Here is a 13259-nt window from a genome sequence, read left to right on the forward strand (position 1 = left end):
AAAGAGCAAACTTTCCCCAAATGAGGAGATTGGTAAAAAGAAAGTTCCTTCTATAGAGAAGAAGCTGGTCTTTCAGATATTTGGAGCCCAAGTCATTACATGCTTTAAACACTAACATGAGCACCTTGAATTGGGCCTGGAAACGAACTGTTGCTCATCATTCTTCTGCAGGCATTTGGGCCAGTCCTTCTGATGGAAGCTGAGAGGAGCTCTGCAAGTGCTGCCATCAGAAGTGGCACCAAAATAGATAAATAGTGCAGGCCCAAAAGTAGCTTTAAGGGGAACTGATATCTGCATTGGATCTCATTTTCCTAAAAATAACGCCTTACTGATTACTGGGTTGCCCTCGGGGAACGGACACAAACAGAGCTCCCGCTTGTCGCCTTCCAAGAAATGTTTGTTTCTTTGTAGATGGGCAACAAAATCTTTGTGACACTGGAATGGTGTCTCGGATCATCTTACCCGAAGCCAGGATTTGGAAATTATATTTATGGCTAAACTCAAAGCTGCTCCAAAAAAACTCTTTAGTAAAACCAGCTAAAGAGGGAGAAGGCAAGTGTTAAGAATTATTAATGTTATTATTTTTACATGTGTCAGCAGGAAAGACTTTAGATAAGCTAAAAGTCCACTTCTGTCCTTAAAGGTATTCTTGGGATGCTGGTATTTTAACCATATGAATACAGTAATATAAGAAGTCCTCCCCACAGCTGGAACATTGTAAATCCTGTCCCAATGAATAATCAAGGGAGGCATTTAAAGCATTTGCAAGACGGTGGCTGAAGTCCAGCATATGCATATGCATATGCAAGGGGATGAACAGACATGTGAAGGACCCCCATGATGTCCTTTTTATTGTGTATTTATGATGGTTTCAGGGCAGTTATATGTGATCCTGCTTTCAGTACTTGTTTATGCCTGCAAAGGTTTCTGGGCAGACGTACCACTTCATTCCCAATCAGTGTGCGTCCCATAACTTGCTTATGATAATCTACAAACTTTTCTTGGCCACAAATGTCCCGCTTTAGTTGTGCTATAGAGCAAGAATGCCCCTACAGACATCAAAAAGGTGGTATGGAAAACTATAGTTAATTCACCCAGGAAGTCTTTGATTGTGGTATGCCATGAAAATAAGAGAGAAGGTGTGGTTTGAGCAGGCCTAGGTCTCGTGTATATTGAACTCAAGGTAAGTTAATGTCTGAACGGGGTTATCAGCTAGGATAAACATAACCTTTGGCTCTTACTTGAGCCAAACAACACAAGCAGATCCCATACCCTCCAACATATTGAGTACCAAAACTGGGAATGTGCATCTTTCCAGCTGTGCTCCCAAATCACATGACCCATGCAATATCAAGAAGTCCGAAAATGTGCTGTTATTGGGGCCGTGCTCTAACAGCTCCCAAAAATGATTGTTTGGGGATGCCCCACGAGATGATGCCCCCCCCACGCGCATTCTTTTCAGGGCAAGATCTCAGTGCAAAATCACGCGATATCACAGCAGCCAAACCGGTTGCCATGCTCTTGCAGAGAAAAATGGGATGTCCCTTTTTTTCTGGGACACTTGTGGGGTATGAGATTCAGCATAACTACTTGGCATCTGAGGGCAGGTGCCAGGGTTCCTGCAGGACTCACCAATATGCTGACACTGACTCTTGGTAGTCCACATTGGGCAGCTGGGACTGTGAACTTCAATTTTATTTTCCCACGATGCCCTGGAGCGACACTACATCAGGCGCAATGGGGCATTATGAAAAACTAAAACCGGTAGTTGCCCTTGGTGTGCTGCTGCCACCACCAACACGAGGAAAGTCTCGTGCGAGATCACCAGAAGCCACTTTGCCCAGATGCCCCTCAAACATGGAGCTCTCCCTGAAGACAAACTTTGCAGAAGTTGACTTACAAGTCAATTCAGTTAAGAAATCACAAGCAAAGCAAAGGAAAATAAAAATAAACCAGTGCCTACCTTTCAGCCTTAAAATGTGGCTCTGTGAATGGTTATGCCTTTTTTTTTTAATGTCCATGTAGAAATGTGCTTTGATTGAATGCAGCTATTAAAATACCAGACCTGGTTTTATTGGCACTACTATCTATCAGCATGAGTTAAGGAAGTGGGAAGTCTCCATGTCAAGAGGCAACAAGGGGGAAAAAAGACAAAAATGATTGTTGTAAGGAGTTCTAGATCAGGGTGGGCTGCCAGCCAGCTGCTGCTTCTTTTTTAGTGCTCTGACAAGTAAAACCACATTCTGTCAAAGAATCCAGCACTGGGACCCAGCAAATTCAGCAGAATACAGAATTCCTGATCAGGCTACTGTAGGGTGGCCATACACCTGGAATTTCCCGGACACATCTGGAATACTGCAGTGTCCTGGCGGAAATCAGCAAAATGTCCAGGAAAATCTGGGCGCATGGCAACCCAGGTCGGCAGCGTTGTTTTTGCTGATTTTCCTTAAAGACAGCTCAAAAACATCAATTTTGTGTGTGTGTGTGATTTTGCCAAAAAAGCTCATCAACTTTTCTGTCCGGATTTTTGCTGCTCAGAATACGGCAACCCTAGGCTACTGAAAAAAGCCAACTGGCATTTACTTTGCTTTTATTTCCTAGCAATGGCACACTTTTAAAAGGCCCTGCAGGAACCTGCGCTGCCATCGGACCATTGGGCTCATCTAGCCCCATATTGTCTACACCAGGGGTCAGCAAACTTTTTCAGCAGGGGGCCGGTCCACTGTCCCTCAGACCTTGTGGGGGGCCGGACTATATTTTTTTGGGGGGGGGAATGAACCAATTCCTATGCCCCACAAATAACCCAGAGATGCATTTTAAATAAAAGGACACATTCTACTCATATATAAAAAATAATAATTCCCGGACCATCCACGGGCCGGATTTAGAAGGCAATTGGGCCGGATCCGGCCCCCGGGCCTTAGTTTGCCTACCCATGGTCTACACTGACCGGCAGCAGCTCTCCAAGATTTGAGGCAAGACCGTACCTGGAGATGCTGGGTATTGAACCCCTGGCCTTCTGCTTGCAATCCTGTTGAGAACTTGGGACTTGGATCATGCAGCTTCTTTTCCTGGGCTCTCGAGGGTGCTGTCATGTCAGGGGCCCCAGTGAGGCGAAGACGAAAGCCTTCCCTAAACTGCTCAGCAATGATAGTGGGGCTGCGGGTGCCCAAACCAGCCAGAGACTCCGTCTAGGCCCAAACACGACCCAGGAGCGGAGTAAGGCAGCAGTCCAAGGTCCGTGGCACAGGCGAAGGGCGCAACACACAAGGCAGGCCGGAGGCTTGTACTCCGCAACTAGGCCCAAGGGCCCTGAGGCCTGGGAATCGCATTGCTCAAGAGGGAGGCCTTCTATGTGCTGGCTTCTGAAACCGCAGCTGCAGGCAGTGAAGGAGAATCAAGCCTTGCTTACTCACAAGTAGACCTCTTGGCCTAGGAGGCGCCTGTGTGGCTGGAGCCAGATCATAGGAGATACTGAGCTCGACGGACGCAATTGCCTGACTAAGGTAAGGCAGAGTCTTTTTATTCGTTTTTGTAGAGGGAAGTGAGGGGCAGGTGGGGCTCGTCAGTCTGGGAAGGTAGCTCATCCAGGGGAAAGAAACTCTGGTCTGCCTTGTGGGATTTCTTCAAGAAAAGACTAATGAGTAAACCCAGTGCTTTTTCCCCCCTAAAAAAAGTGTTTAGGGGTAATCTCACTCTGTCTGAGAATCAGGAAACACTGTGACAAGAAATGAGGCTGCCATCGGGGGTAGCAATGGAACTGACGATTCACTGTGCTAGAGAATAAACTAAAAAAACCTAATTTTAATTTTAAAAATTTCTCCCATTAGATTCACAAAATGTTTATGGGCATGCATACCCCTGCGTCCCCCCCCAGGAAAAAAAATCACTGAGTAAACCCTACACAGATCCAAAGTGGAGTCCCTAAGAGGGTTGAATGGCGCCTTGCACACCTTTTTCCAGCAATTCCTACAGCAAAGCTGGTGCCAAATGTATCGCTCTTTTCCTTTGGACCACATCAGCCAGGCTGGGGTGTGTGTGTGAGTGTCTTGTCATCTGGGAAGCCCCAGACCTCCATACATGCTGTCCAGGCTTGCACCCCGGGGAGATTACAGTCATACCTCAGGATGAATACGCTTCAGGTTAAGCATTTTTGGGTTGTGCTCCGCAGCAACCCAGAAGTAACAGAACGCGTTACTTCTGGGTTTCGCTGCTCACACATGCGCAGACACTCAAAATGACGTCACGCGCATGTGCGGAAGCGGCGACCTGCGCAGTCGCGTGCTATGTTCGCTTCAGGATGCGAACGGGGCTCCGGAACGGATCCCGTCCGCATCCAGAGGTACCACTGTAATTGGTTGCTGCAAACGCAACAGTTTGACTTTCACCTCCAGAATTGCACTCCACTGTCTCTTGAGACAGGCGGGTGCCAACATCAAAAATGTAATATCACTTAGGCCTGCTGTGATTGATAGTTCCTAACTTGAATGAAGAACAGCCCAAACCCGACTGAATAACAGTTCAAACATAAGCATAAGCACAATTTAAATCTGTAAGATTGTCTTCTGAATAAATAGGGATCAGGTTGTTAACTGTTTTAGGAGTCTGTTTTGACTAGCAGCTATGGGAAGCTGTAGTTTGTGGCTTGGCACACCTGCTTGAGCTGTCTGGAGTCACCTGTATTTCAAGACCATTCATTAATTCCTGCTGATTTGCTTGGGACTAACCGCTTTCTGGATCATGAAGGTTAATTTTGATGTATCTCAAAGGTGGCGTTGATGCATGGAAGAGCCTACTTTCAGGAAGCAGGCAGGACTTCATTATTTTGGCCTCTTCCGGACCTATAAATGTCAATGATTTGAATGAATGGATTCTGCCAGGAGATTTGTCTCAATATAGCTGCTAAACAAGGCAACTGTCAGCTTACCTCCACCAGGCTTTGGCCTCTTCCACCAAGGTTTCGAGGCATCCTCGGAGTTGGTCTTGAAGACAAAGCAACATACATCAGGAGAGCTAATTTTATTCAATTGGTTCCTGTCTCAGAACGGTGCCAGGAGGAAACGTGTCTCCTTTAAAGCTGTCTCTGTTACCGGCTTGTTTGCCGGAATGACTCGGATGGTAATTATACTGCTCTAATATTGACATATTTAAATCGCATCCAAGCAAAACAAATTAATCCCACCCCCCCTACCTTCTTGGCTTTCACGTTTCTGTGGGGACCTTTCATTTAGTTATCGGCAGCATGGCAAACACATCTTCCAATCCTTGTTTACTGTACAGGGTGTCCACATGTTTTGTGCGCAAAGTATGTTAGCAGCAGAGAGGGGGGATGTGATCGGCTGTGCACGAAGGGCATCGTGTGGTCCCCACTGATATACATGGGCAAGACTGGGCAGATAATAAACCTGCCTGCCGCACAGGAATATGCTGTGTTTCATAGGAGCCAACTCCTAAGGGCTGAGGTCTCTTTGCTCCCCCCCTAAAATAATTGATGAGGCCAGGGGGGCCCAAAGTTGATGGGCATTTCCATTCAAGTGTGTGTGTGTGTGTGTGTGTGTGTGTGTGTGTCATCTTGTGATTGATTATTCAGGGTGGGGCTTACCAGCCCCCCCGCCAATATTTTATTCAAGCTGTCACCCCTGCTGTGTTTACTTGTCTAGCTCTAATAATCTGTGTTCTGCTTGTGCCTATATTATTATTATTATTAATTATTAGTATCCCACCCATCTGACTGGGTTGCCCCAGCCACTCTGGGCAGCTTCCAGTATACAGTGGTACCTCGGTTCTCGAGGTTCTCCATTGACGAACATTTCAGAACCCGAACACGGAAAACACGGAAGTAAATGCTTCTGTTTTCCAACGCGCCTCGGACGTTGAATGGCTTTCACTGCGTGTTTTTCAATTTTCTCAGTTGAATTTGCAGACAGCCCTTTGCTTTCCTATACAGGCTATATAGACTAGGCAACCTCCAGATAAGTATGATATGAGTAGCAAGCCAGTTTGTAGAATCACAGAATCGTAAAATTGTAGACTTTGAAGGGACCCGGAGGATCATTGAGTCCCAGGAATATATATAACTGTCCCTTACAGGGATTCTACCTGCAACCTTGGTTTTATGAGCTCCACGCTTTAACCAACTATCCAATTCCAATTCTTGGAAGTCCACTCATTATGTTTTGGTTATAAGACTTACTACTTTCCCCCCCAAGGGAACCTGGGTTTGAGTGTTTACAGCAGAATGAGAACATAAGAAGATTCTGTTGGAAGAGGCCAATGGCCCATCTAGTCCAACATCCTGTTTTCACAAAGGCCAGCTAGATGCCTATGGGAAACCAACGATCAGAACCTGAGCACAAAAGCATCCTCCTCGTTTGTGATTATGCGTTCAGAGGCATTATGCCACAGACTGTGGAGGTAGAGCATAGCCAGTGTGGTTGGTAGCTGCTGATAGCCTTAGCATCCCTTCTTCCAGGCTATAGGTGGAGGGGTTACTCTAAATTGAGAAGGTGGGCAATCCAGATTGCCTGGGTGGGACTCTGAAGGCTCAGTCCAGGTCCTGGCAAAGAATGCTGGCTGTCCTTGCAGCGGCTCCCTGCTGTACCTTGTGATCTAGCTGACGATGGAAATTCCCAGTGTTTTGATGTTGGACCGTTTCTGGACCTTGCCTCTTTTGTTGTGACTTCAGACTGTGACCAGATGTTGCTTTTTGGATTGTCCCTGGGAGTGGATTTGGGGTTGCCAGATTCAGTTTAATCTAAAGCACAACAGCAGCTAAGCTTTGCATTATAGTTCCTGAGATCAAGGAGCGGGTTTCTGTCTGTGCCTGGATACCATTAGGTGTCATTTTGAATCAAGATGGTAGACTGAACCATTGAAAACTGCATTGATTTTTTGATATTTTTTTTGGATTCTTGGGTATGAGGCTGCTAGTGAGTATGAAATATATCACAAACATAGTAGAAGCTTACCAGTTTGTTGTCAGATAGCTTGGTGGTGTCTTACTTTCTCCAAGATCAATTTGTTTTTATCGAATAAGATGCTCGCCTCTTCTAGCTGCCCTGAAACTGCAACAACGAAAGGAAAAAGCCACTTTTAAAAGCCAGGGGATAAAGGAGGAAATGATTAGGAAAAACAGGACTCTGGTGGGAAGAATGAAAGAGCAGGTATTGGGGGCAGCGTTAGGTGAAACTGGGGATTTCATTCAGCTTTACAAGAATTCAGTGGGTCAGTTTGTAAATTGCCTTCAGTCTGAGAAATGTGAAAGATCTGCTCCCTGAATTTTCTGCTGGATATACCTGCCAAAGAGGCAGAAACACACTTTTATTTCTGACTTGGAAACTGCTTCTCTCCAGTAAGCACTAATAATCTTGATAGCCATGATGGGCATCTTCAGATATCTCAAGGGCTGTCCCATGGAAGATGGAGCAAGCTTGTTTCTCCTGCTCTTGAGGGTAGGACTCAAACCAATGGCTTCATGTTACAAGGAAATTTCTGACAGCAAGAGCTGTTCGACTGTGGGACAATCTCCCTCAAGAGATGGCAGATTCTCCTTCCTTGGAGGTTTCTAAGCAGAGGTTGGATGGCCATCTGTCATGGATGCTTTAGTTGAGATTCCTGCATTGCAGGGGGTTGGACTAGATGACCCTCGGTGTCCCTTCCAACTCTACGATTTTAATATTCAGCCTTTCCACAATGGTTTTGTAACGCTGAAAGCACTTCACACCCATTTATTTCGTGTTTCTTCCTTACAACAATCCCATGAGGTGGTTCGGTGTTCCCCATGTTGTTGGTGTGGGTCTGAGGCAAAGAGATGGAGGGCCTGCCTGAGTACGTGGCTGAAGTGAGAGTAAAAAATGGGGATTTCCCTGATTCACCGTTTAGCCGGATCTCCGATACGTGACACCAGCAGTGCTCCTGGCAATCTGCCTGTGATGTTCCCCTAGGAAAGCGTTAAGTGAGAAAGAAAGAACGTTTTGCTTTCTGTTCCTTTGACTGCTGCATCTGTGTGCTAAATAATCAGCCTTAACAGTTAAGGGCTGAGCCTTAACTCTGCATGCTGTGGGTGGGTGAGCAGCGGCAGAAACCGCAAGGCTTATCACATCCCAAGCTGATCCGTTCTCCCTTTGGCCAAGATACCAGGAGTACAATAAACATTGGGCAGAATTCAGTGGCTCAGTAGAAAAGCCCTTCAGGCAGAGTGAGCCGGGCAGATCTCTAAATCAAAGTGGCAACTTCTTTCCCCCATCCCAGTCCTCAAGAGTCCTTGCTGCTCAAGACAAGTGGGGAATTTCGGGAAAGATTTAAAGCACAATCCTATACATCAGGGGTGAGAAAGCTTTTTCCAGCTGGAGGGCTGCGTTCCTACTGCATGCCAGTGGTGGGCAGGGCCAGAGGCATAAATGGGATGAGGGTGGGGAGCAACTGATAGGATCCTTAAGCTACATTCCAGCCACAACAAAGCCAGAGGTTTCTACCCTCATGGATCTCTCCATTCTCCACCTAGTCAAGAGAGAGATTCCCAAGAGAGTTGGTTAGGATCATGCGCTGGGGAGTGGCGGTGGCCTAGAGAGGCGTAGCCTAGAGTTGCTCGGTGTAGCCTAGAGAGGCGTAGCCTAGGGAGAGGCGTAGCCTAGAGTTGCTCGGTCCCTGCTCCTGCCAACCTAGCAGTTCGAAAGCACGTCAAAGTGCAAGTAGATAAATAGGTATCACTCCGGTGGGAAGGTAAATGGCATTTCCGTGCACTGCTCTGGTTCACCAGAAGCGGCTTAGTCATGCTGGCCACATGACCCGGAAGCTGTACGCCAGCTGCCTCGGCCAATAAAGCAAGATGAGCGCCACAAGCCCAGAGTCGTCTGCGACTGGACCTAATGGTCAGGGGTCCCTTTACCTTTACCTTCAGCCTAGAGAGAGAGCTGGAGGGCCATGTTTGGGCTCTGGCCCTGCCGCTCATGTCTATCCCATTGCGTTCAATGGTCCTCACTCCAAAGTAAGTGGATATAGGATGCCTTGGGGGATGCTCACATTGCACTCCCACTGCTAATTTCTGAAGCCGCATTCTGCATGACCCTAACTGCAATCCATATTGATCCTGCAGTTCCTTGGCAAATACTGCTGCTGCATGCATCCCTCCCCCAAGCCAGTTTCAGTCTTTTTATAAAACTGGAAGTGGGGTCAGTGGTAATCTGAACATACCCTAACAGCCATCGTTCAGGCACAGATAAATGCAGAAGTGCAGATGGAAGCTTAATGAATAGGAGTTCTGGCGGCAGAGGGATGTTGTAGGGGCATGGAAACCAAAAAGGCCATACGCATCAGGTGAAGACATCCCCAACCCACCTCTGATGTAAACAACTTTGTACAAATACGGCTCGAGATGCAATTGGAGGGGGTGGGGAATGGCCTCACTGCATTTCAACCCACTAAGGCCAACAGATCCTTGGTTTCCTCCAATGATAAAGCTGGTGGAACTAGATTCCCATCTGATTGTTATTATTATTTCTTATTTATTGAATTTCTGTACTGCCTTCATCCAAAGATCACAGGGCAGCCTGCAACATCTGATCCATTTTACTACTGATCTCTTGGGTGTCAACAGTGCTGAATTAACCAATATACAGATTAAGCATGCACTTAAGGCACCAGCAAAGCAGGGGTGGACACACACACGGGGGGGGGGGGGAGAGAGAGAGAGAGAGAGAGAGACCTTTCTTTTTTAAAGAAATTGACATTTGACAGTAGTAATCATGGGAAACACCATAACTTCATTAGACTTCCGAACCCTCCACTGCATACTCTTCCCCTGTTTTTCTGTTATCTTTTTATTGCTTATCTTCACCTAAACTAGGGGATATCCTCAGGGGCGTACCTAGGGGTGGGCCAAGGGCACAGGCCTGGGTGGGCCCCCTGCAAAACTCACACCTCTCCTTGATGATACAGCTCTTTGCCAAGGGTGCAAGGGAGCCTAGGTATGCCTCTGGATGCCCTGCTAACTTCGATCAAAATAATGCAAGGAAATAAGATCCTGTCATGTGTCACAGTAAATCTATCTGTTTTTTTGTTTATACATGCTGTTTTATGGTTTAATATTGGTTTTCTTTTGAAATTCCTGGGGAGGAGCACCATAATCTTTTCAGTGCTTAGGGCCTGTAATGACATTCATTTGGGGACTAGGCTAAGAGACACTTCCTAAAGAACCCCAAGATCTGAGAGTTTACTCTGATGGACTTGTCCATCCTTTCCCAAGGGTCTCAGAAAGCCTTTTTAAAAAAGAGTTGTGTACAATTTATTTTATATTGCACCTTATTTTGTTGAGGTACTGCACTGACAAAACAGGCAGGATTTCAGACTGGAGCATCCTAGCATTCAAGTCACACAAAAAGGTCGATAAAGAGGCACGCCTGGTTGGGGCTGATAGGAGGGCGTCAGGTTGGGGAAGGCGGTCCTTGATTTAAAATGTTATCTGCGCAAGCCTCTGTCCCTTTCCTCCCTACTCCGTTTTCCTAACTGAATGAACAGCTTGCTTCCCTTTCTGAACTCGGGTTTTGATTCCGTCTCTGGCCTGACTGCCCTTCGAGGCAGTTCCCGTTATGCTCGAGCCCTAGACTTATGGGGGCCAGGGAGAAAGTACGTGACTTATCTGAGCTGACCGAGAGCGAGAGCCAGCGACAAGGGAGCCAGTAATAAAGGCTGGGAATCATTCCCATAGCACAACCAGGAAGAAAATGCAGACTTCCTGTCTCCTGGTCCTGTGGCTTACAGATGCCAATCTTCTCCAGCCTCTACAAACAGCAAGTGTGGGACAAATGACCAACATGAAGGGGGGGGGGGCAGGGAGAATTGTACACAATTTCCCAGGATATAGGGATTGTGTGCGCGCACACACACACACACAGAGCCACACACCCAGATCTAACCCTGAACATATTCCCTTGATAACTCCCCATGTTCTCTGTTCCTTTTGCTGTGCGCGCAAGATAGTTATTTATTGTGTCTCATCTTTCTGCCAACAAACATACAGCAAAGCACAGACTTCTTGTCCTTACCTTTAAAGTGCTTTGTGTCCTTCCTCTAGCCTCTATTGTTTGCTTTCACTCCTGCCTGCGCCAGGGCTGGTGTTAGGGGTTGGCCTCCCTGGGTGCCTCTCAAGGCTCGCATCACCCCAGTGGGTCCACTTCCAACCCCAGAGACCCCTGGCCATGTAGAGGAACATCGGAAGCTGCCTCGTAGTGAGTCAGACCATCGGTCCATCTAGCTCAGCAATGTCCACACTGGCAGGCAGTGACTCTCTAGGGTCTCAGGCAGGCGTAATAATAATAATTTATTATTTATACCCCGCCCATCCGGCTGGGTTTCCCCAGCCACTCTGGGCAGCTTCCAACAAAATATTAAAATACAGTAGTCCATCAAACATTAAAAGCTTCCCTAAACAGGGCTGCCTTCAGATGTCTTCTAAAAGTCTGGTGGTTGTTGTTCTCTTTGACATCTGGTGGGAGGGCGTTCCACAGGGCGGGTGCCACTACTGAAAAGGCCCTCTGCCTGGTTCCCTGTAACTTGGCTTCTCGCAGGGAGGGAACCGCCAGAAGGCCTTCAGAGCTGGACCTCAGTGTCTGGGCTGAATGATGGGGGTGGAGACGTTCCTTCAGGTATCCTGGACCGAGGCCATTTAGGGCCTTAAAGGTCAGCACCAACACTTTGGATTGTGCTCAGAAAAGGAGCCTTTTCCAATCCTAGTTGGAGATGCTTCTGGGGATCAAAGCTTGGAGCTTGTGCATACAAAGCAGATGCTCTGTCGCGTCCCCAGATGTGCAGGAACACCTTCTCCTTGCCATTGCTGCTAGCTTCCTGCCTTCTCCAATGCGGAGAGCAGTGGCAGGAGCAAGAACCGTAGAATTATAGGATTGTAGAGTTGGAAAGGATCATCTAGCCAAACCCCCTGCAATATAGGAATCTCTGCTACAGCATCCATGACAGATGGCCATCCAACCTCTGCTTAAAAGCCTCCATTGAAGGAGAGTCCACAACCTCCCAAGGGAGGCAGTTCCATTGTCAAACGGCCCTTTAGATATTTGGGGTTGGCAGAAATATTTCCTCCCCGTCTCCTCTTTCCCCGGCTAATCATACTCAAAACCCGTTATTTTTGTGAAGTCTCTAGAGCGGTGTTTCCCAAACTTGGGTCTCCAGCAGTTTTTGGACTACAACTCTCACCATTCCTAGGTACAAAGACCAGTGATCAGGGATGATGGGAATTGTAGTCCAAAAACCGCTGGAAAGCCAAGTTTGGGAAACAGTGCTCTAGAGGTACAGTGCAACCTCATTTAGTCTTCACCCCCAAACAAGAGAAAACCTAAGTATGTGAAACTGCATTTCCTTGTTAGTCCTGCTTCCTGTCCCATCCCTCCCCCTTGAGCTGCTGTTCTTTATTGCTGTTAGGTAGGACCTGCAATAAAAAGTTGCAGCATGGAATGCCCCTTGTTCAGGTTTCAGCCAGCCAGCTCTGCCCCGCATTCCATTCCACCTCCACCTGATATTCCAGTTTCTCTCCTGATAAGTCAGCATGCTCAGCCCTCACTCCTCTGTGTGGGGAGGGGAGCTTATTTATTTACTAAATATATGGCCCACCCTTCTTCCCTAAGGATCCCAGGGAGGCAAACAAGTGATAAAACTGTTATTATTATTATTATTATTATTATTATTATTATTATTATTATATTCCAATTGAGATGCAGACTAGGAAAGATCTCACCTTAAAAGGTTTGTTGGGAAAGGTAGATCTTAAATATCCCCCCAAATTCAGCCAAGACAGTGCCTGTCTGCTATTCAAGGGGAGGTCATTCCAAAGGGCAGGAGCCACAACACTAAAGTCCCGATTCCTACACTGTGCAGAATGGACTTCCTGATAAGATGCTCTCTTTCCCTCAGGGTTCCCCCCCCCCCCCCCCATATATATTTTTCCACCAGACTTTCTCAGGATGCACATTATGGAAAGCTATGTGCTGGAGGAGACTCTTGAAAGTCCCATGGACTGCAAGAAGATCAAACCTATCCATTCTGAAGGAAATCAGCCCTGAGTGCTCACTGGAAGGACAGATGCTGAAGCTGAGGCTCCAGTACTTTGGCCACCTCATGAGAAGAGAAGACTCCCTGGAAAAGACCCTGATGTTGGGAAAGATTGAGGGCGCAAGGAGAAGGGGACGATGGAGGACGAGATGGTTGGACAGTGTTCTCGAAGCTACCAGCTTGAATTTGACCAAACTGCAGGA

General features: G+C 47.1%; 1 protein-coding gene across 1 annotated transcript in view; it reads right to left on the reverse strand.

Moving 5' to 3' along the window:
- The window catches only part of SMAD7 (SMAD family member 7), a 107547-nt gene extending 104290 nt beyond the window's left edge, over positions 1 to 3257 (reverse strand). The window contains exon 1 of the mRNA XM_083575768.1: positions 2988 to 3257. Within this exon, the coding sequence (XP_083431894.1) occupies positions 2988 to 3095 (108 nt within the window). The 5' untranslated portion in view covers positions 3096 to 3257. The remainder of the gene's footprint in view (positions 1 to 2987) is intronic.
- Between the last annotated feature and the right edge of the window lie 10002 nt (positions 3258 to 13259).

Source organism: Podarcis filfolensis (genome assembly GCF_964270895.1).
Source record: "Podarcis filfolensis genome assembly, chromosome: 11".
In the NCBI taxonomy this organism is placed as follows: Eukaryota; Metazoa; Chordata; class Lepidosauria; order Squamata; family Lacertidae; genus Podarcis; species Podarcis filfolensis.